Raw genomic sequence first — 22,212 nt, forward strand, 5'->3', positions numbered from 1 at the left:
CCTCAGTGACATGTGGGAGAATATCAAGAGTCTAAAATAAGTACTATCAGAGAGTCTTAGAAGAAGAGGAAATACTTAAAAACTATTCAGAGAAATAGTGGACAAATCTTTTCGAATTCTATAAAAGATAAAGGATAATAACAGCATCAATTATAATACAAGTCCAAGAATACAAGTGAACCCCAGAAAGAGCTGAGAGTACCAATCAATCCAAACCTATATGGAAAAACAGGTACCTAAAAGGACATATGGTTTATGAGCACTTAAGTACCTAAACAAGACAACACCAGACACAGAATAATTCAGCTAAAATTGTGAATGAGTTATTAAAAACTTACATATGCTATAAAAAGAAAGAAAAAGGCAAGGCTCATGAAGACCACAAATACAAGGAACTGCTCATTTACAGACCACAGACACAGAGAGAGAGAGAGAGAGAGAAGTAAAAAATAAGAGAGTAAGAAATCTGAGGCCAGGCAGTGGCACCATCTGGTAGAGTACACATGTTACAGTGTGCAAGGACCCCGGTTCAAGTCCCTGGTCCCCATCTACAAGGGGGAAGTTTCACAAGTGGTGAAGTAGTACTGCAGGTGCCTCTCTTTCTCTTTGCCTTTCTATGGCTCCTTTCCCTCTCAATTTATTTGTCTCTATCCAAAATAATAAAAAAATTTTTTTTAAAAAGTAATGAGAATCATTTCCAGATATGGTTGAACTTGAGAGAGAATAAGAGCCACTGAGAGAAAAGCATGAATTCCAGTATGTATTTTTTTCTCCTACTTCTATAACTTAAAATGACTGAAGGGCTGGAGGAATAGCCTAAAGGTTATGCAAAAAGATTGTCATGCCTAAGGCTATGAGGGCCTAGGTTCAATCCCCAGCAACACCATAAACCAAAGCTGAGCAGTGCTTTGATAAAAAAAATAATAATAATAAAACCAATTAAGAAAGTAAATAAACCCTACTACTCTCTAAACATTACTAAAATCCCACTAGGACTAGGGGAGGGAAACAAATTCCCATACTTGGGGGAAGAAAAGCAAGTGGAATTGTAGCAGGTGTAATGAGAAGTTCCCTTTCTCAAAATCCATGACCCAAAATGTCCACCCAACCTATTATGATGGGTATGTTGGCCATATCCAGTATAATAATGATCCAGTAAGAAAGAGCAACAATTTGAAAGTGCAAGTTTAAGTGACTTAAACTAAACAACTCTAACTTGTTTCCATAATTTACAGTCCCAAACAAATAAATATTTTAATCTGTTGATTTTCTAAATGGTGCATGCAAAGAAAGACTAGGCTATTGGCAACAATGCCGAGAGTAAGTAAAAATTTAAGCAAGTTAATAAATAGGAGTATTGGTCAGAACTGAGAATGAAACGGAGCAATAATGTCCACTCTCATCAAGTTTTCTATTGTTAGCACTGAGGTTGAGCAGCACAGTGGCTATTATCAACCTTTATCTTGGCTAAAACATCAGTGACCTAGGTCCACAGAAACTTCTGGGAATTAAGGGACTCTGTGAGCCAGTGACTTTACTTCAAGGGGCAGAGTTGCCCATCATCACTCACAACTGTCCTTCATGGAAAATCAAGATGACTCTAAGGCCAGGATGGCTGTACTCTTGAAAAAAAACTATCTTTATTGAATTAAGTTTATTTTGGTCCTCTCTTTATTTGTCAAGTCCAAATTAACCTACTTGAAGATGATGACACTGGGACAGAGACAAGGCATATATAAATCATGTTTTTTTGCCTCCAGGGTTATTGCTGAGGCTGGATGCATGCGCTATGAATCCACTGCTCCTGGAGGCCATCTTTTCCATTCTGTTGTCTTTGTTGTTATTGTTGTTTGTTGTTATTGTTGCTGTTCTTATTGTTGGACAGGACAGAGAAAAATTGAGAGAGGAAAGGAAGACAGACAGGGGGAAAGACAGACACCTGCAGACCTGCTTCACCACTTGTGAAGTGAACCCCCACCCCTTCAGGTGGGGAGTTGGGGGCTCAAACCGGGATCCTTACACCATGTTTTGTTCTTTTAAGACCTTAGCAATAGGTCTTTACAAAGTAGGTGCATTTGATAGTTAGGTCAGACAGGTGGCACTGCTGTACTAGGAAATGGCCTGAATATTCTAGCAATCACAAAGTCTTCCATTAAACATGTGATTTTCTTTTCTTTCGTCCTATGATGATACATTGTTTGTACTAGATAACAGGAAAAGGAATATGCAACAGTCCATGAATAGACAAATCTCCAGTGAACTTACAAGCATTTAGTCTAAGTACTTAAAAACCATTAATACCAATTATACATTTAACAGAGGAAATCAGAATAACAGAACATTGAAAAAGCCCAGAGGCTCCACCCACACTTCAACTTTTCTTGGATTTGAGTGCTTCCTTCCCCCATGACAAGAACACAGACCAATGAATTTAACCCACACAAAAAGGGACAACAACTATAGCTGCAGAAAGATTCCATTATTTTCTAACCAAGAACTTGGGCAGAACACCAGTGGAGGAGGCTTGCCCACAGAGGAGGTGGGAAGCTTTATTTTTTGCTACCCAGCTACCCCCAGGGTTCCTACTGTTTTCCTGATATACTTCTGAGCTCCTGAAAGAGCCTGGGCCTAGGGAGGCCTTAAGTTGTCCTTGTTCACACATCTACAACCAGTGCTTTCAGCCTCCCTTTTCACCTATCATGTTCTTTCCCTTCAAGATGGTGATTTAAGTAGCTCTATCAAACAATATTACAAAATTTTGAATTCCTCCCTCTCTATGAAGCTTCCTTACCATAGATGGCTTTTATCTTAAGCAGAGGAGGTTAAAGCAGAGGGATAGAGAAGAACCAGGACACAGAGATGAATGTTGTTCTGTATTAATAAGGAAGACCATATTATTGGGCTGCCAGAAAAATCATGACACATTTTTTGCATAGAAAAATGTCACAACTTTTTGACAACACAATACATTAAATTTCAAGTAGCTGCACCCTTAGACTCAATAAATGAACATATCATGCTTTCAGTCTACCAGAATTTTGGACCCTCATTGCTTAAAACTTTTAGCTCTGGGGTGCCTTTGATTCCACAGCTACAATCAGACTACTACCTTGCAACTGTGACCTGGAATTTTTTTTTAAATAAAAAATACAATGCTTCATTATATTAACATTTTTTCAAGTTAAGAGAAAAAACAAACCATTATTTGGGCAAGTTTATTTAATTCTACCTTCATTATACAATCTCTAAAAAGCCATTAAAGAGGGGCCAGGCAGTGGTATACAGGGCTGAATGTACATATTACCATGTTCAAGTCCCCCTCCCCACCTGGAGGGGGGATGTTTCAGGACTAGAGAACCAGGTCTGCCAGCATCTATCCCCACCCCCCCATTTCTCTCTGTCCTATCAACTAAAATAGAAAGGGGAGGCCATCAGGAGTGGTAGATTTGCAGGTGCAGGCACCTAGCCACAGTGATAACCCTAGCAGCAATACACACACACACACACACACACACACACACACATATATACTATTATTAATAGGTTAAGTCTACAGGAAACCTACTAGTCCACCACTAAAACAGGAACATATGCTGCTGGATCCCATGTTACTTAAAATGGTTCACAAGGACTTCTGTCTTTTCTCTTGCTGGAAACTATGTCTCTGTCAATGTTGTGTCCTTGTTGCCAAATTTGTCCAAAACCATGAAGAGTGTAGCATTATACCATACTTCCAAGTTATAAAGCTAGCTTGTTTCTGTCATGGATGCTAGCAGAAGAAATAAAACGCCTGATTAAGAAGCAAAGCGGGTTATTACCCAGGGCACAGCAAGCAATATGCGGATCATGTCAGTAGCAATTCACGTTCCATCCAAGTCCCCCTGGCAGAGGTGCCTCGATCAATACTATGAACAGTGGGTCAGTGTCACATATGAAGAGTCACACTGAGCTTAGAAAACTTGCCATTTTTACAAAAGGCAGAACCAAATCTGCTCTTTGTTTGGATTTCAGCCCTCAAAGCTGTTAGTCACAAACAGATCCCTAAGACATGGGCTAAGTAAAGAGCAATTTCTGTCTTTACACATTTTTGCATACCCAGGAAAGCCTAGCATGCTCTATAACACTCAAGGAAGCTAAGGGCCAGTGATAGATTACATCTGTAGGCCTGCTCTCATCAAATGTAATGCCAGATGTCCTAGACAACACAACAAAGCAAGAAAATACAGAAAAACCATGCATGATTCAAGAAGTAAACTATTTCCAGATGACTTTTGATGTAGATCAAAAACAGCATAGAACACGAACACACACACATACACACACACACACACACACACACACACACACACACACACCCCAAGACTAATGCATAAGCTTAGTAAGGTTGCAAGATATACGACTGATAAAAACTGATTTAAAAACCATTTAATAGAGAGGGGGGTAGTTGGAGATAAAGGAGAGAGAGTTGTAGCAGGATATTCCAACTAGATATTTTATAATTTCAGATTACTGTATACTTAATGCCTACCTCAGTACCTGATGGGCTTTGGGCCCATTAAGCTATCTACTTTGTTCCTCAAACATGGATGCAGCTAAAAAGCAACAGCTCTCAGAAAGCCACAGCTCCTGGGCTAATCCTTAATTCCTGAAATGTGAAGGAAAAAGAACAGCTCATTGAGGCATATTAGCTACAAAGATACTGAAATGAGATTCAGAATGTCTTAAGACTTAATTACCACACCCCAAAATCCTAAAGCTATTAACTCACATCTGCACTGTTTGTCTTGCTTCCTGCTGAATCAATTCCTTTATAACCTGGAATTGTTGATGGAGTGTAAAACTTGCTATAAAAGGTACTAGCTCTTAAGGGACTGCTCCACCATTCGTCCTTTTCCTTTAGGGGTACATTTTCTGTTGAGGGGGAGCAGCTGACTGGTACAGTCTACCAGTTCACTTCTGTTGGGGTTCATCACAAGACTTTTTAAAGGAATTATAAGATAGACTTGGTGAATAGTATATAAGTTCCAAACTTGTTTTACTGCAGTTGTAAAGTAGAAATCAGGCAGAAGTGAAGTCAAACTAGGAAAAAGCTCTGGGGAGAAAGACCTAAGAGGGCCTTAAGATAGAGATTCAAGGCTTCTCTGCATGAATGCCCTCTCCTTTTAAATGCAGTGTCACACCATGTCAGCTTCCCATTGGAATTGAATTCCCTCTGAAATTGCCAGGTGTGGTTACTTTACCAAAACTCCTCCCACTGCATGCAAAGTACCTTACTTGTGACACAACTGTACCTACTTCCCAGGCAATTTCCCCTGGCATGGGGAACATGTGTGTAGATGTGGTACAGCAACATGTCTGTGTTTCCAGGCACTCCTTGTCTCCACCCTGATCCCAACAGTTTGACGGAGACACCTTCAGGGTCTCCGTCAAACACTTAACCTTGGGGTTCATGCTTCACCTTGTGTTGCTGGATATCAACTTGACACAGAGAATCACCAGTAGCACTGCTTCACTAATTGGGAAGCTTCTTCCATACAGGAGTGGGGTGAAGACTTGAACTCAGGTCCTTGCACATTATCACATGTGTGTTCAACAGGGTGTGTCACTACCTGGGCCCTCAAAACTGTATTTTATACACTAAAAATAAACCGTTGGAACTTTGCCTTAAAGAAATTAGGTACTATTTTAATTCCACTAAAGAAATGGAATCAAATTATGTAAAAGAAAAATAACAAAAATATGCAAGTTCTATAGGTTAAATACCATAAATATGGACAAAGCAAATTAGACTTACAAACAACAGAGGGTAGCATGTTCATTAGTAGAATATTATTAAGATGTCAATTCTCCCCAAACTAGTCTATAAATTATCTAAAGTTTCGATGAAAGTCCCACCAAAACATGCTGCAGATTATATTTTTAAATGTAGGTAATATAATTGAAGAAATATTTCTATATTTTACAAGCAAAAAAGTTACCTATGCAAATCATTTTTAGCACTCCTGAAATGCCCACAGTAAAATTACTCTGTGCAGAGTAGAACAGAGTACAGATGAACTCTACCATTCTCAGTCTCTACACATAAAGAACAATTTTCTTACAAAAGGATTGGTATCTAACTAGTTTCAAAATAGAACATTTGTTCATAGCTTTTCAGCTATGTCTCTTGCCAAAAGCAGGATTCAAAACATGACAAAAAACAGTAGATCATCATATCTCTGTTAAGTATATAATCTAGTTCATCAATTGACTTGGTTTCATGACATCATAATGAATTTGATTTTGCATAATAACCCACAGTTAAGAAAATTATGAAAAGAAAATTAAGCAATAAAAAATGTAAACCAGTGGGGGAGAGTAGAGACATAACTGTGTGCAACTCCTTAAAGATATAAGAAAAAAAAATCAACAAATGATATAATATTTGAGATATAAGGCCAGCCAAAACAGCAGACTAGAGAACTGTGGATGGTGTAGTAAAATTATGAATGAGGCCCTGGAGATGACACATCAACAGTATGATATGAGAGATCAGAAACAGTCACAGTGTCCAAATATTAATGTTTAGATGAAAAATATAAATGCCATATGATATTATAAATAAACTGCAAACACATACTATGAAAAGTAAAAATAAAATATTTTAAATTCATAATTTAGGTGAGATGAGGAAGAATAAGAAAGAATGTCTTTGGAATTTTCCTGGTATGAGTATATAATTTTGATGTATGTACTTTGTCCAATTATAATCAGCTTTTAGTTATTCGGTTACATATAATAAATCACCAATGTTGCTGACTCTAACACCTTAGCTACTCCTCATGTATGATGAAAGTTTCAGCAGATGGCCCATTTCTATCTTTATGGGTAAAACATTTGTCGTGAAGGAAATTTAAAGTTGAGAAGCCAAATGAAATTTCTGAATTGGCATTAAACCAAAATAACCCCTTCTTCCCTAGTTTCCATTATCACAGTTATTTGAGAATTACTATATTGAGTATCACTGACAAAACACCCTTTGAGCAATGCAATTTAAACAGTGATTTTTTTTCCAGCAATTAGAAACTACTTTTGAACATTTATCTTGCAAATGATTTGAAAGCACTTTCAGTTGAATCCCAATATAACAAAATTGAGGGTTTTTTTTTAACTTACAGACTTAAAAATCGTAAAAAAAAAATCTAGCATCAGAACTAGCCACAAGTCAGATAAGAATGATGTAATGTGGGGGTCCGGCGGTGGCGCAGTGGGTTAAGCGCATGTGGCGCAAAGCGCAAGGACCGGCGTAGGGATCCCGGTTCGAGCCCCTGGCTCCCCACCTGCAGGGGGGGTCGCTTCACAGGTGGTGAAGCAGGTCTGCAGGTGTCTATCTTTCTCTCCCCCACTCTGTCTTCCCCTCCTCTCTCCATTTCTCTCTGTCCTATCCAACAACGAATAGCATCAACAAGGGCAATAATAATAACCACAACGAGGCTACAACAACAAGGGCAACAAAAGGGGGAAAAAGTGGCCTCCAGGAGCGGTGGATTCATGGTGCAGGCACCGAGCCCAGCAATAACCCTGGAGGGGAAAAAAAAATGATGTAATGTGCTTAATACATGGAAATGTGAACAGTAAATTATTCTGTCACAGTCACAGTTGTCTAAAGTTAAATAATCAAAGAATTCCATATTTGGAATTTAAGAAATTAAAATACCTAGACAGTCAAAATATTTGTAACTAGATATAAAAGCATGTGTAAAGGATCTTAATAGAGATATATGGAGGTTAGACTCACATCTACTTGGTTATCAATAGGAATGTTAAACTGTTTTTGCAGGTTATTAATTAGCTACTGATTTACAAAACTACTTTAAATCAAAAAGTTGGTTCAATCCTCAATGTAGCATTTTTCAAAATTAGAATCCTATATTAATGTGAAATGTATTAAATGCACAGGTGTAAAATTCTGTTACTATGGAAACAAGAATCTTTGTAAATTCTAACATTCAATTTGATACTAATTTTTTCATATAAAAATACAATCTGATTTTTGATTTAATGATTTAGATATTCCATCTTTGTACTCAGGTTGTCAGGCTATGAAATCAGATAACCTAGTAATCACAAAACCTATTTTTATTTAAAAATCAGAAATGTTAAGCATTTATGTAAAAAACATCTTTCTTATTTGTGACACACTTAGTATATCCTAAAGCACAGGCAAATTTGTATATAGCAGTATGGGGAAGGGGGAGTGCAATGTACAGATCTTTGAAAATGTTGCTTACCAAAATCCCAGACAACTTATTTTTCAAAATAATCTAAATATAACTTTAAAATATTCTCTAGAGAATGGGAAAGCTATCAGGGGAGGGGATGGGATATGGAAATTGGGTTATGGGAATTGTGTGGAATTGTGCCCCTCTTATTCTATGGTTTTGTTAAGGTCTCCTTTCTTAAATAAAAAAATATATATATTCTCTCATATTTTAACAAAGCATAGAAATAAACCTTACACAATGGGAAAAGATCTTTACATCAGACAAGAGGCTAATAACCAAAATACATAAAAAGCTCAAACTCAGCAATAAAAAAAAAGAAAAAAAAACTAACAAAAAAAACTTGACTCCATCCAAAAGTGTGGAGACAATATAAACAGAATATTTACCAGATAAGAGATCCAAAAGGCAAACAGGCACATGAAAAAGTACCCCAAGTCACTGACTGTCAGAGAAATACAAATAGAGACAACAAAACTGAGATAACAACAAAATTGTCACTCTTGTGAAAATGTCATACATGAGAAGGGATAGTAACAATAAATATTGGGTAAAAGAACCCTTCTGCACTGCTGGTGGGAATGTAACTCAATCTAACCCCTGTGAAGACAAGTCTGGAGAACTCTCAGAAGACTAGACATGTGCACGTGTTGTCTGTCAATATGACTAGAATCCTGACAGTTTTTCAACTTTCAAAATGCACAAATAAAATCACAATAGTAATATGATTGTTAACATCATCAAAGCCTTGACATCACTTAAAGTTGAGCAGAAAATTTTAGAAATTGCAAAAAAAATTTATATCACGTTATTATCAACTACAATAAAATGCCATTCAAAACCCATACACAACTGAGCCAGTCCCCCTGTAAATCTTAAAGATATGATGGGAAGATTATAAAACATACACAACTTTTCAAAATTACAAAAGAATTATCCCAAATACAAACAAAAATTTAGCATGTGATATTTCAAATGAAGAAAATTTATAATCCTAATGGAATATAAGTTATAAATTTAATCATTTGCAACTAATTTTTATTTTGTGGACAGAGAATCCAGTGAATTTATTCAAATCTTAAAGAAAAAAATTTCCTTACTAAGAATGGAAAATTATTTTAAAAGTTCATAGTATTTACTTTTAAATTAGCACTTTTTAATAATTTTTTATTTATAAAAAGGAAACACTGACAAAAACCATAGGATAAAAGGGATACAACTCCACACAATTCCCACCACCAGAACTCTGTATCTCATCCCCTCTCAATAGCTTTCCTATTCTTTATCCCTCTAGAATTATAAATTATCACTTTAAGTTCATTCCTTATATTACTACTTTTATTCTTCTGATAACACATTTATCGTAAAATAATTCTGCTTTGTAACTTAGAGACATGTAATTTCCTTTAATAATGTACTTAACAAAAATTTTGGCATATAGCTACATATAATACTTATGGCATAGAAATCCACTAAGAAAAGAGGGAGCTGGGTGGTAGTGCTGCAGGTTAAGCACACATGGTGCAAAGAGCGAGAGCCTGCAAGGGCCAGGGTAAGGATACGGGTTTAAGAAACACCCCCCACCCCGCCACTCCCCACCTGCAAAGGAGGTCGCTTCGCAAGAGGTAAAGCAGGTCTGCAGGTGTCTATCTTTCTCTCTTCTTCTCTCCATTTCTCTCTGTCCTATCCAACAGCAACAGCTATGACAACAATAACAACTACAACAAACACAACAAGGGCAACAAAATGGGAAAAAATAGCCTCCAGGAGCAGTGGATTCATAGTGCAGGCACCGAGCCCCGGCAATAACCCCGGAGGCAAAAAAAAAAAAATCCACTAAGAAAAGAGGCCCAGTTAAAATTAAAAATTGTCATTTGACTGGGGAGTCCTGAGATTCCCAAAAAGACATAAAGGGCCTAGACCTCAAATAAACCCCTCTCTCCATTGTTACCAGTCATCTCTATCAGGAACAAGACAATAGACCCCTTAGTGGGCCCCCATAGGACCTTGCCCTCAACTTGGATCAATAATGGTAGAGAATGTTCCATCCTCCGAAGGGAAGATGGACACTATACTCTATGCTACACCTGAGGAAGATGGGACCTGATATTGGGGAAGCTTGGAACGTTCCTACTTATGACCACAGAGTGTGAGCTCAGATCTATGGGGATGCAGAGATCACATAGGCTCCTAAGCTGAATATGAAGATCACATCAAATGGATGGGATTTACAATCAACAATATTTATACACCCTTCCCATATTTGGGAGCTACTCTCTTCCCTGATGCAGCTTTTTGGTCCTTCTGCCAGCCATGGCATCATCTCCCCAGACAATAATTAGGATCCACCTGTATATCATTTTTCAGGCGCAGGCAAAAAAACAAACAAACAAAAAACACTAGCCACAGGCCCTTTGAAATTTAACTAAAATATGCCTACAAGCTTCCTACAAAACAGAGACTTCCCCAACCCCTGCAACTCTTCACCTGCACTACTCCAGCCTTTAGGTCCATGATTGGTCAACAATTTGTTTGGCTTGTATGTTAACTCTCTGTTCAGCCACCAAGTTCCAGATGCCAGCATACCAAACAGACCTCCCTGGACAGGTGACCCCACCAATGTGTCCTGAAGCTCTGAATCCCCAGAGCCCTTCCCCACTAGGGAAAGAGAGAGGCAGACTGGGAGTATGGATCGACCTGTCAATGCCCATGTTCAGTGGGGAAGCAATTAACAGAAGCCAGACCTTCCACATTCTGCATCCCATAATGACCTTGGGTCCATACTCCCAGGGGGTTAAAGAACAGGAAAGCTATCAAGGGAGGGTATGGGATACAGAGTTCTGGTGGTGGGAATTGTACGAAGTTGTGCCCCTCTTACCCTATCGTTTAGTCAATGTTTCCTTTTTATAAATAAAAAATAAAAAAAAGAAACTGTCAAATGAAATAAAATATCATGTTAACTAACCAGTATATATATATCTACTGAATGAATAAGAGGATTATTAAAGATTAGACTGAAAAGTAATCTAAACACTATAATGAAAATGATTAAATTTTTACACGTACTACCTATTAGCAATGGAATTAAGAAACTATGTTTTAGAGTAAGACAATTGTATTAAAATTTTGAATTAATGAATAAAATGAATATCTAAATTAATGTACATTGTAGTCATAACAATGTCTAAGATCTTGATAGGTTCATAACAAATTGAAATACAAAGAGTAGATGACTTGAATACAAACAAACTAGTTTAAATTCAGTGTGATTCACAGTAAAGATGCAATGGTTTTTTATTTCTAAGGCAAAGATCTCAATAAAAATATAAATAATTAAAATATTCTCAACTATAATTCTGTAAGCTTTAAAAAGTACAGTTTTACTGTGTAATTCTTTATTGCCTCCACCTTCCCGCATATTTAATGTTTGGCATAAATTACCAGAATAGAATGGAATCAGAATTTTTTAAGACTAATTTATTCCTATTTAAGAATAACATAAAACCACTTATAAATTTAGCTTTTTTAGAAAGAATTGTATTAAAAATAGGGGGGAAAATTTCTGCTATACATGTGAAGCACAGTTTAAGCCCAATACAACTGACCAATCAAAATTAGTGAATGCACTGCATCTCTCTGCAGTGGAGAGAAGCGAAAAGGTAGGCTGTCATTCTGCAAAAGCTGCCCAAGAACAGGCTTTCGTCTGAAAAGCAGTGCCGTTCCTTTTTAGAAGGACTGAATCTAAATGTTTTCTCTGGAGACAAGAAGCCTTCAGTATGTTGAATTACTTTCATTATGTATTTGCAGATGCTTATTGATTCCACAGTAGGAAGAGTGAGAGACTGCAGCAGCTCTAAGCAGCACTACATGTTCCATACATTAGCAATACTGCTGAAACAATGGCACAGTACAGACACATATTTTCATTAAGGTCATTTCGACGAGATGTTTATGACCCTCTTCCCCCAATCCTCTATTAACAAGTGAGCAAAATGAATCAATCAAAACTGGAAATGCTTCAACTACATCAAGAATTTATCAAATCTTTAGCAGAGGTAAGATGTGTTCCTTATTACAGTATACAGCTGCTTTTGAACTGGCATAGTGGGGTAAAATTACTTTGAAAATTTTCAGCCTAAATTTTAAGAGTTTATTTGATTAGTTCTATTTGATAAGCATGTATCTTTTATCTGTTCCTTTTAAGGATGATATATTTTTAAATGTATTTTTGGATGTAGAAAATACAGAAATACTAAATATAAAAAATTTCTTTGTTGATATAGTATGAATGGATAAGCTTTTAGCCACTTCAGACTTATTAAATTTTCTTCATATCAACAGAACAATTTTCTCAAATGTCTGAAAAAAATCCTTTTATTTTTTAAAAGAGTCAGGTTAACAATTTAGCTATTATTACTCAGATATAAGTTTATTATTGAGCCTGATCATTGAAAATTATTTAATTTGAAATTGCATTTTGTATTACCTTCTATATTTCAACTACTTGAACAAATCATCAGCAATTTGTAATAACTTATCATGGAGTCTGTTTCAAGCAGTTAAAATTCAACCTATGTGCTAATAATTAAGCTAGTGGCAGTATTTTACAGCATGAAATACTGCTAAATTTATCACAGAGACAAGAAGTGACAGTATGTTTAGTGTATGCTAATTGCTCATACTCTATGAAATGCAGGCTATCTTCTAAAATGAAAGCAGAGATTCCTTTTCAAAATGCAGTTTTTCTCTCACAGTTACTTTTAATGTTAACTCAGATGTTAAATAACATAGTATGTACAATCTTTACTAGGTAAAGAATATTTTAAAGAAGCACTTAAATTTATGATTAAGCTGTGCCCCTAACAGTAGTATAGTTTGCTTACTTTAATTACAACACTGTGTGTAGTACCAAATAAATAGATAAATAAAAAGTAACTTTCAATTAACTGGAAATTATTAAGAACTTTATTTCTTGACCATTTTCACTAGGACCCACAGGAGTATTTACAAGTGGCAATATGAAGAATGCAACTGATCAAGTATCTTTCTAGCTGTCTGAACAACAAACTGCAAGATATTTTTCTAATCAATGATCTTAAGACATTAAAGAATAATAAAAAAAAAAAAGAAAATGCTACCTTACTGCTGGAATATGACAAGTTGAATGTTACCACCTTAAGAAAATGGTACTTAAAATAACCACAAACAGAAAAACAATAAAACTGTTGAGGCCACAAAACAAAATGGTGAATATTTTAAAAGGAGTTTATACCTTCACATACCAGAATTGTGGAGTTACTAATTACTGAGGAAAGTGAAGCAGGGGCTGCCAAAATGAGAACAAAATACATCACCAGCAAGTTCACTGAAGCTCTAGCAAGTATTTTCTACATGAAATATTCAGGTATTTGTATCAATTGATATGACTAAAGGATTTTTCCATCTGATTTTTATGACCAATTATGTATCTTCTTCTCATGAAAACAAGCCAAATTAAACAGCAGATGGCTTTTATCAAAAGAACATGAACTGGATTTATAATATAAAGCAAGTTATGTGACTAAGATATCATTTTAAAATAATGAAGACTGCTATAGGTACAGACCTACATTTCTAACAAGAGGATGTCTAAGTATATTCTATGCTTTCTTTTTTATTTCTACATGTTCTGGAAAATGAAGAAGACACTACCACATATTCCATCAAAGGAAAGCATTACAATCATTTAAAGTAGTTTCTCTTGGTTGTGACTTTAAAAGCAAAATAAACACAAATATTTTTTGTTTGCACTGGTTTTTAGAAATTCATCAGCCAACTAAATCTCACAATTCATGCAGCTGAAGTGTTGGAGAGAAAAATGAAAAAAATCCTACAAGATATGAAATAACACACCTACTTCAATACTGTCAGGTAAAAATTCATGTCAAATATGTCACTGATATCATGTACCAATTTGTGAAAAACTGCTATAGTGAGCCAAAAGGCCAATAAGGCAACAGCAAACAGGTAGGTCAGAAGATGCATGCATCCCACCACAGTTAACATTTGTAAAGGAAAAGAATGTTGCTTGAGAGGAGATACATTTTTTTCTTAGTTATTATCTAACATGATATTTTTGCTTTACTTTGTTATAAATCTAACTAAAGAAACACCTAATATTTTATCTATAAATTCATAAAATCTGGCATACTTAAAATCACCATTCTTATAGTATTTCAGTGTTAGGATCCTTGCTTCCTTGAATTACCTCTATAGTAATTTAGACCAAAATCAAGAGATTAATAATTTTTGAATTTATGTTTCTTAAACATATTTCTTAATACAGATAATTAAAGTTATGTTCTAAATCTGTCCAAGATCATACCAAGTGAAAGGTTAACATGAATTCTGAAAATTACATCTATAAACTTATGTTTGCTTAAAATTTTATAGTCAAAATGTTGTACCTGAAATGTGATGCATGAGTTTATATTTTAAATGAATATAGTGATATTTTAGTCCATCAAATCAGATATTACTTTGTTATTCTAAGCATCTATATATTAAATTATAGAATTGCATGAATTAGTGTTTTTTTAATTTTCCTCAAGATTATATACACTGACATATAAAAGGTCTTACAGGGTATGTGCAACTTAAAATATGAGTTCAGATATTCCTTTTCCCTGGCGTTTCATCTGTACTTTTAAAATTATGTTTAACCAAATAAAATTAACTGAAGTGCTTTTTAAACCACTTCAAATATGGCTATTTCTTAACATTAAATTTCAATATTCCCCTTCTAACACACATGAAGAAGGTGTGGTCACAAAATAAATCATTTATTGGAATATTACTGTTCTTTTCCCAAGATTTGTGGCTTTTTAATTTAAAATAATGTTTTTCTCTCAATTTTTAATATTAAGTTTTCCAATGAGCATTTAAACCATAAATATGAAATTTACCATTTGCCTACTTCTGAGAGAAATAACCGTAACTATTCTCAAGCATACTACTGACTTCTAAATAAAAATTTCAATCATTAACATGGACAAAATGGCTTAAAACAAACTAGTGCTTTGTGCCATTTATCATTTTAAATGAATGTTTGTCCTGTTCATCTGAAATCTCATGGGAATAATTAAACCTACAGTAATTACGTTAGAACACATTAAAATAGAATTTATTTTCCACCTACTCACAACATTTTAAAAGGAAGTTTAAAACAGTGAACTAAAATTAGTCTTTCATACCGTGTAGTTTTATTATACAAAAATATTGTATATTTTAAATATAAGCTTGACAAAATAATAAACTTGACAAAAATATTGTATATCTTAAATAATAAGCTTGAGAAAAACTTTCTTAGTGTACTATGTAATTTTGTACTATATGGGAACAATCTCTACACAGTTGTTTTTTCAATGGAAGAATTCAATTTCCCTTTATATCAAAACAGTGCAACCTTGATAGTTTTTAATACTACATTTTCTAGTAATTAGTTTACAAACTTAAAAAAATTCAACTAAGAGCACAATAAAACTTTTTAAATGAAAAGCACAAGCTTTAAACAGCATTTAAATTGCCAAATATCAAATAGTCTATTCTATTTCACTTTCTAGGGAGAAAAGCCAACTGCTCCAAAAGAATGTGTTTTTCTCCCATTCTGGAAATCAACATGCAGTCTGAATCTAACATTACAGTTCGAGATGATATTGATGACATCAACACCAATATGTACCAACCACTATCATATCCATTAAGCTTTCAAGTGTCTCTCACCGGATTTCTTATGTTAGAAATTGTGTTGGGACTTGGCAGCAACCTCACTGTATTGGTACTTTACTGCATGAAATCCAACTTAATCAACTCTGTCAGTAACATTATTACAATGAATCTTCATGTACTGGATGTAATAATTTGTGTGGGATGTATTCCTCTAACTATAGTTATCCTTCTGCTTTCACTGGAGAGTAACACTGCTCTTATCTGCTGTTTCCATGAGGCCTGTGTATCTTTTGCAAGTGTCTCAACAGCAATCAACGTTTTTGCTATCACTTTGGACAGATATGACATCTCTGTAAAGCCTGCAAACCGAATTCTGACAATGGGGAGAGCTGTAATGTTAATGATCTCCATTTGGATTTTTTCATTTTTCTCTTTCTTGATTCCATTTATTGAAGTAAACTTTTTCAGTCTTCAAAGTGGAAATACGTGGGAGAACAAGACACTTTTATGCGTCAGTACAAATGAATACTACACTGAACTGGGAATGTATTATCATCTGCTAGTACAGATCCCCATATTCTTTTTCACTGTCATAGTGATGTTAATCACATATACCAAGATACTTCAGGCTCTTAACATTCGAATAGGTACAAGATTTTCAACAGGACAGAAGAAGAAAGCAAGAAAGAAAAAGACAATTTCTTTAACCACACAACATGAAGCTACAGACATGTCACAAAGCAGTGGTGGGAGAAATGTAGTCTTTGGTGTAAGAACTTCAGTGTCTGTTATAATTGCCCTCCGGCGAGCTGTGAAACGACACCGCGAACGACGAGAAAGGCAAAAAAGAGTTTTCAAAATGTCTTTATTGATTATTTCTACATTTCTTCTCTGCTGGACACCAATTTCTGTTTTAAATACCATCATTTTGTGTTTAGGACCAAGTGACCTTTTAGTAAAACTGAGGTTGTGTTTTCTAGTCATGGCTTATGGAACAACTATATCTCACCCTCTATTATATGCATTCACACGACAGAAATTTCAAAAGGTCTTGAAAAGTAAAATGAAAAAACGAGTTGTTTCCATAGTGGAAGCTGATCCCATGCCTAATAATGCTGTAATACACAACTCCTGGATAGAGCCTAAAAGAAACAAAAAGATCACCTTTGAAGATAGTGAAATAAGAGAAAAATGTTTAGTACCTCAGGTTGTCACAGATTAGGGAAAAGTTTATGTTTCTCTAAAAATACATTTAGAAGTTTAAAATATAATTTGTAAAAAAAGTCAAAGTACTGCCAAACATAAGAAAAAAAGCATCTAAAGTATTGGTTCTGTTGTAAATTTTCTATGTAAATGTCAAGATTAGATTAGGTCATATATATTCAATTTCTTCAATACTTAAATGTATTTGTTGCATGGCAGTTTGTTAATCTCATGTATATATTTTGTCAATATGTCCAACAGAAGATATTCATGTAAGTCATATTTTCTAAAGAAATAAATACATAGCCTTAAAACAGTGTATAACTTAAAATGCAACTGATACAGATATCCTTGCTTTCTTTTTTTTCTTAAGTATATTGTTTCTCAGCCACAAGCTGAGATATAGTCATGTAATGACAGCAGGAATAGCATTTTGACATAAGGACTAAATATAAGGGCTGCAAACAATCAGATCTATCCAAGATTTCCTGGTTATGCTTTCTCATCTATCTGCCATATGATCTGATATATCAAAAAAGAAAATGAACTATGTTCAAAGCTTTTTGATTTTGATATAAAAAACTGTATGATTTATAAGAATTTTTAAAAGTCAAGAAGCAAAAAACAGACTTGTAAATCCAAATCAAGATGGAGAAATTTTGAAATTTAAGTTTATTATATAATATTGATTTTTCTAAGATCAAGGGCAATATATGCCTATAATACTGTAATATGCAAATAAGCTGACAATAAAGGGAAGGAAAAAAATTAACTCAACAGTTTTTCTTCCTTCCTCATTTTGCTCAACTTTAAGTTCTGGATAAATATATATTATATAACCCAAGCCTCTGAAATAAATTGACTTCATAACTTTAAGTTAGTCCTTTGTTTAATAGAAGCTAATTATTAAAATTTGAATATAAACTAACCGAAAAGAGATATGTCATTATAGTAAAACATAATGAAGTCAACTGTTTCTAATTTTAGACATAGTAACCTTAGAGTAAGGCAATTTACACTAGCATAGCTACCAAGTGTTTAAAAATAGTTCTATTTACACTCTGAAAATCATTAAAAGCAGCAATCTTTCTATTCTACACCACTTAATTTAACTTAAAGTATCAGTATTTTGTCTCCAATCTTCAACTCATGGCTGAAAACTACAAAATTATTAATCCTAACAATAGATATCAAGTTTGAAAATATCAAATTATTTTCAAATTGCTGTGACCTAACAATCTATCAATGAATGCTAATATTATTGTATCAAAAAATAGCAATAATTGAAAGTAGGCAAATACTTGTTACCTGAAAACAAGGTTAAGTAAATAACTTTGTATTATTCTTAATATTATTTTCTATGTCACGTAGCAACTCATTTTAAAATTGAGAGTGCTGTGTGAAACAAATAAATGTGTACATAAATAAGATTTATCTAATCTCGTTTACTAAATACCCTAATCTTGGGGAAATGATCCAACAGCATGATCTCACTGAGGCTACATGGCAAATTAAAGTGATTTATTTCTGATGAACATGTCAAATCTTGGCAAAGGCACATTTTCCTGTGTCTTATTTTCTACTTTTATAGAATTAAAGAAATTATGCAAGTTGACAAAATGTAGCATAAGAAATAAGGTTATTTTTTAAAAATAAAAAAATCTTCAACCCACTGAGAAATTAAGATTTTGTAAATACATGATCTTTTCATTCAAAATATATTTGACACAGAATATGTCCTAAGAATTCTCTTAAAACTTCTAGAAAAGTATTTTGTATTTGTACTTTTGAGTATAAATTAAAACTTTAGTTTTATATCTTAATAAAAATTAGATTATTTTCACCTTAAATTGTTTTTATGCCCTCCTATTCTTTGTGATACAAAAATTCACAGAATAAGTAATAACTAGCAAATAGCACATGTTGCCCTCTGCACTGTTGTTCTTTCTACATCTGACATTGGAACAATTAATATTTTTGCCTCCTGTCTGTAACATACACAAAAGTACATCCACTGGTTAACAACAAATAAAATTCATTCTTACCGACAAATTCTGATAGCCTACTGCTTAGAATAAATTATGTAAACCAAAATAATATTTATGTTAAAAGTTTAGGATTTTTGTTTTATTAAACAAATAATTTACAAGAGAGTTGTCACATAAATACAGTTTCTTATTGAACCACCATCAACACAGAAAGACAACCTGTACCCTAGTGAATAGGAGAAGACTGTTATGCACACTATAAATCAGAAAAGGGACAGTAACCAAAATATATACAAAGGTCACAAAACTCAACAAAAAGAAAAGAAAAAACATAAATAATACAAATGAGGAGAGGTCATGAAAAAATCTAATTTTTAAGAATAAGTCAGAAATAAGTTGACAGTTTGACTCACTTTAAAAGACAATTCTTTTCTTGTTAAATGTATATTATATGAAAGGTGGAATCCTTATTTTCCTCTAATGACATTACAATAATGTGTAAAATTTACACCTTATTACAAATAATTTTATTCAATAGAGTATAAATGCTAATTTTCATGTAAAGATAAAAAATATTAGTACGAAAATAACACAGTTTAATGGTAAAGAGATCCTTCATAAAATTAGATTTTTTTAATCATATGCTGTGAATCACAGGTATCAAACCATATGGATATAGTTGACTGGACTTATTTTTTCAAAAGAAATAGAAACAAAACTATGATTTTAAAAAACTAGTCAAAGATGAACACAATAATATATAGATTACGTTCTCTTTTGTTTTGTTTCCTAATTTTAGGACATTTTCCTACAAACTTCTATTCAAGCATATTATGAAAATTATTTACAATTAAAAATATTTTACTAAACATCCACAGTTTCTGTAATTCTTACCCATAGTTAAATAAACTGCTAGGCATGTTCTCTATTTCTTAACCCCCAAATAAAACTGTAGCAAAATCTCATGGCTTGAAGCATTAAAAATAAAATTCTTCACTTAACTAAGATTATACTTAGAGAAGAAAACTTAAAGTAAAAGAAAACATGTGTTTAGTAGGACTCTATTCAACAAAATAATTTACCTTTTTAAAGTATGTTTTGCAAGTCAATTGTTTAGAACTCTTAAAAAACAGAAGTCATTATGACAGACACACTGACTTCTGTAAGTCACTACTCTCAAAAATTTATAATGTAGACTCAAAGTACAAAAAGTATAATACCCATTAAAACAACCGAATGTAGTAAATGACATTTTAAAAGTCAAAATTTTTTAATTTTTTAAAAATATATTTTTATTATTTATTGGAAAGAGACAGAAATCAAGAGAGGAGGAGAAAATAGAAAAACCTACAGCACTGCTTTAGTGCTTATGAACCTTCTTCTCCTGCAGGTGGTAGCCAGGGGCTTAAACCTAGGTGCATTGTAACATGTATACTCTACCACTGTGCCATATCTAGCCCCCATCAAGTTATTTATAGACTAAAGGAATAATATTGAAATTTGAAAACACACATACACACGCACACATGCACTACTGAGAAAAGTTAGCAGTGAATTGTTCTCTTTAGAAGGAAGAAAGTAATACAATAGCTAGAAATCGATAGTGAGGTCAGCATAATAGCTCATGTGGGTAGCATGCTGCTTTGCTATGTGTGCAACCTAGGATCCAGTTTGACACCAAGACACTGAAGGAAGCTTTGGTATTATGATTTATCTACCTACCTGCCTAAAAAAAAAAAAAGGAGAGAAGTTGATCAAGATAAATTGGGATTAAACATACAGAGACTCAAAATGCCTGCATTGCATTATGTAATGTCCACCCCTACCATTACTTCATGTAAAACTGATTGTGTTAGACATCAGTATAGCTGTCCTTGCCCTTTTTTTGTGGTCCATTAATTGTTTTGGTTAAATCCTTTCACTTTGAGTCTGTTTTTTGTCCTGTGAAATTAGGGATGCCTGCAGACAATCTATGGTTAGGTTGTGTTTTTTTATCCATCTTCCTACTCTGCCTTTTAGTGGGCAAGTTCAGGCCATTGACATTTATTGTTATTACAGACTTAAGATATTTTAATGCCATTATTCTAAACAAGTCTTGGATGTTTTATGTATGACTTTTAAAAACGATATTTTAAAATGCATTTATTTATTTAGCAGAGAGACAGCAGTTGCAAGGGAAGTGGGAGATAGAGACACATACATTGTTTCACCATTCATGAAACTTCCCCTCCTGAAGATGGGGACTGGGGACTTAAACCTGACCTGGGTCCATGCACACTATTTGTGCTCACCTCTCTCTCAGCTAGGTGCAGTGCTACCCAGCCCTGATGACTTACTGTTAGTGTTTATAGGAGCCCCTTTAGGATTTCTTGTAAAGCAGGTTTAGTGATAATTTATTGCTTCAACTGTTGCTTGTCTGAGGTTTTTATCCCTTTATCTAATCTGAATGACAGTCCAACAGAACACAGTATTCTTGGCTAAAAACCTTTCTCATTGAATACTAGATATCTATCTTGCCAACCTCTTCTGGCTTTTAGAGTTTGTGCAAAGAAATCGGCAGACGATCTTATGGATTTTTTCCTCTGTATGTGGCTCTTTGCTTTTCTCTTGCAGTCTTCAAGGTCCTTTCTTTATCTTTAGTCTTTGACCTCTTAATTATGTGTCTTCATTTAAGTAGATCTGAGTCAATTCTGTTTGGGATTCTCTGAACTTCTTGAGTCTTTATAGCCTTCCTTTTGAATAGTTCAGGGAAACTGTTTGCTATTATCTTACCTAGTATGTTTTCTTCCCTTCCTGTCTTTCTTCCTCAGGGAGAACAATAATGTGTTTATTACTTCTTTACAAGAAAGCCACAATGTCTATAATCCCTTACACATAGTTAAGATGAATTTGAAGTCTTCTCACATTTCTGGTTTCAGTGTCTCTTAATCTTTTTTTTTGTTGTTGTTCTCTTCTTGGTTTTCTCTAATTTTATATTCTCAATCTTGCTAATTCTTTTTTCTGCCTCACTTTTTGTGTTCTCACTTCCCACAACAGCTCCTTAATTCAGCTAT

General features: G+C 34.1%; 2 protein-coding genes across 4 annotated transcripts in view; one reads left to right on the forward strand and one right to left on the reverse strand.

The window, feature by feature from the left end:
* COG5 (component of oligomeric golgi complex 5) overlaps positions 1 to 22,212 on the reverse strand; it is a 237,610-nt gene that overhangs the window by 160,312 nt on the left and 55,086 nt on the right. The window lies entirely within an intron of this gene.
* GPR22 (G protein-coupled receptor 22) lies at positions 11,928 to 17,507 on the forward strand. 2 transcript variants are annotated; one of them, XM_007528310.2, is made up of 3 exons: positions 11,928 to 12,316; positions 13,251 to 14,171; positions 15,863 to 17,507. In XM_007528310.2, exon 3 carries the CDS (start codon positions 15,889 to 15,891, stop codon positions 17,188 to 17,190), a length of 1,302 nt encoding a protein of 433 aa, XP_007528372.1. In that variant the 5' UTR covers positions 11,928 to 12,316; positions 13,251 to 14,171; positions 15,863 to 15,888; the 3' UTR covers positions 17,191 to 17,507. The 2 variants fall into 2 exon arrangements, with proteins under 2 accessions (XP_007528372.1, XP_060052382.1); XM_060196399.1 differs by lacking the exons at positions 11,928 to 12,316; positions 13,251 to 14,171 and adding an exon at positions 14,223 to 14,267.

Source organism: Erinaceus europaeus, chromosome 8 (genome assembly GCF_950295315.1).
Source record: "Erinaceus europaeus chromosome 8, mEriEur2.1, whole genome shotgun sequence".
NCBI lineage: Eukaryota > Metazoa > Chordata > Mammalia > Eulipotyphla > Erinaceidae > Erinaceus > Erinaceus europaeus.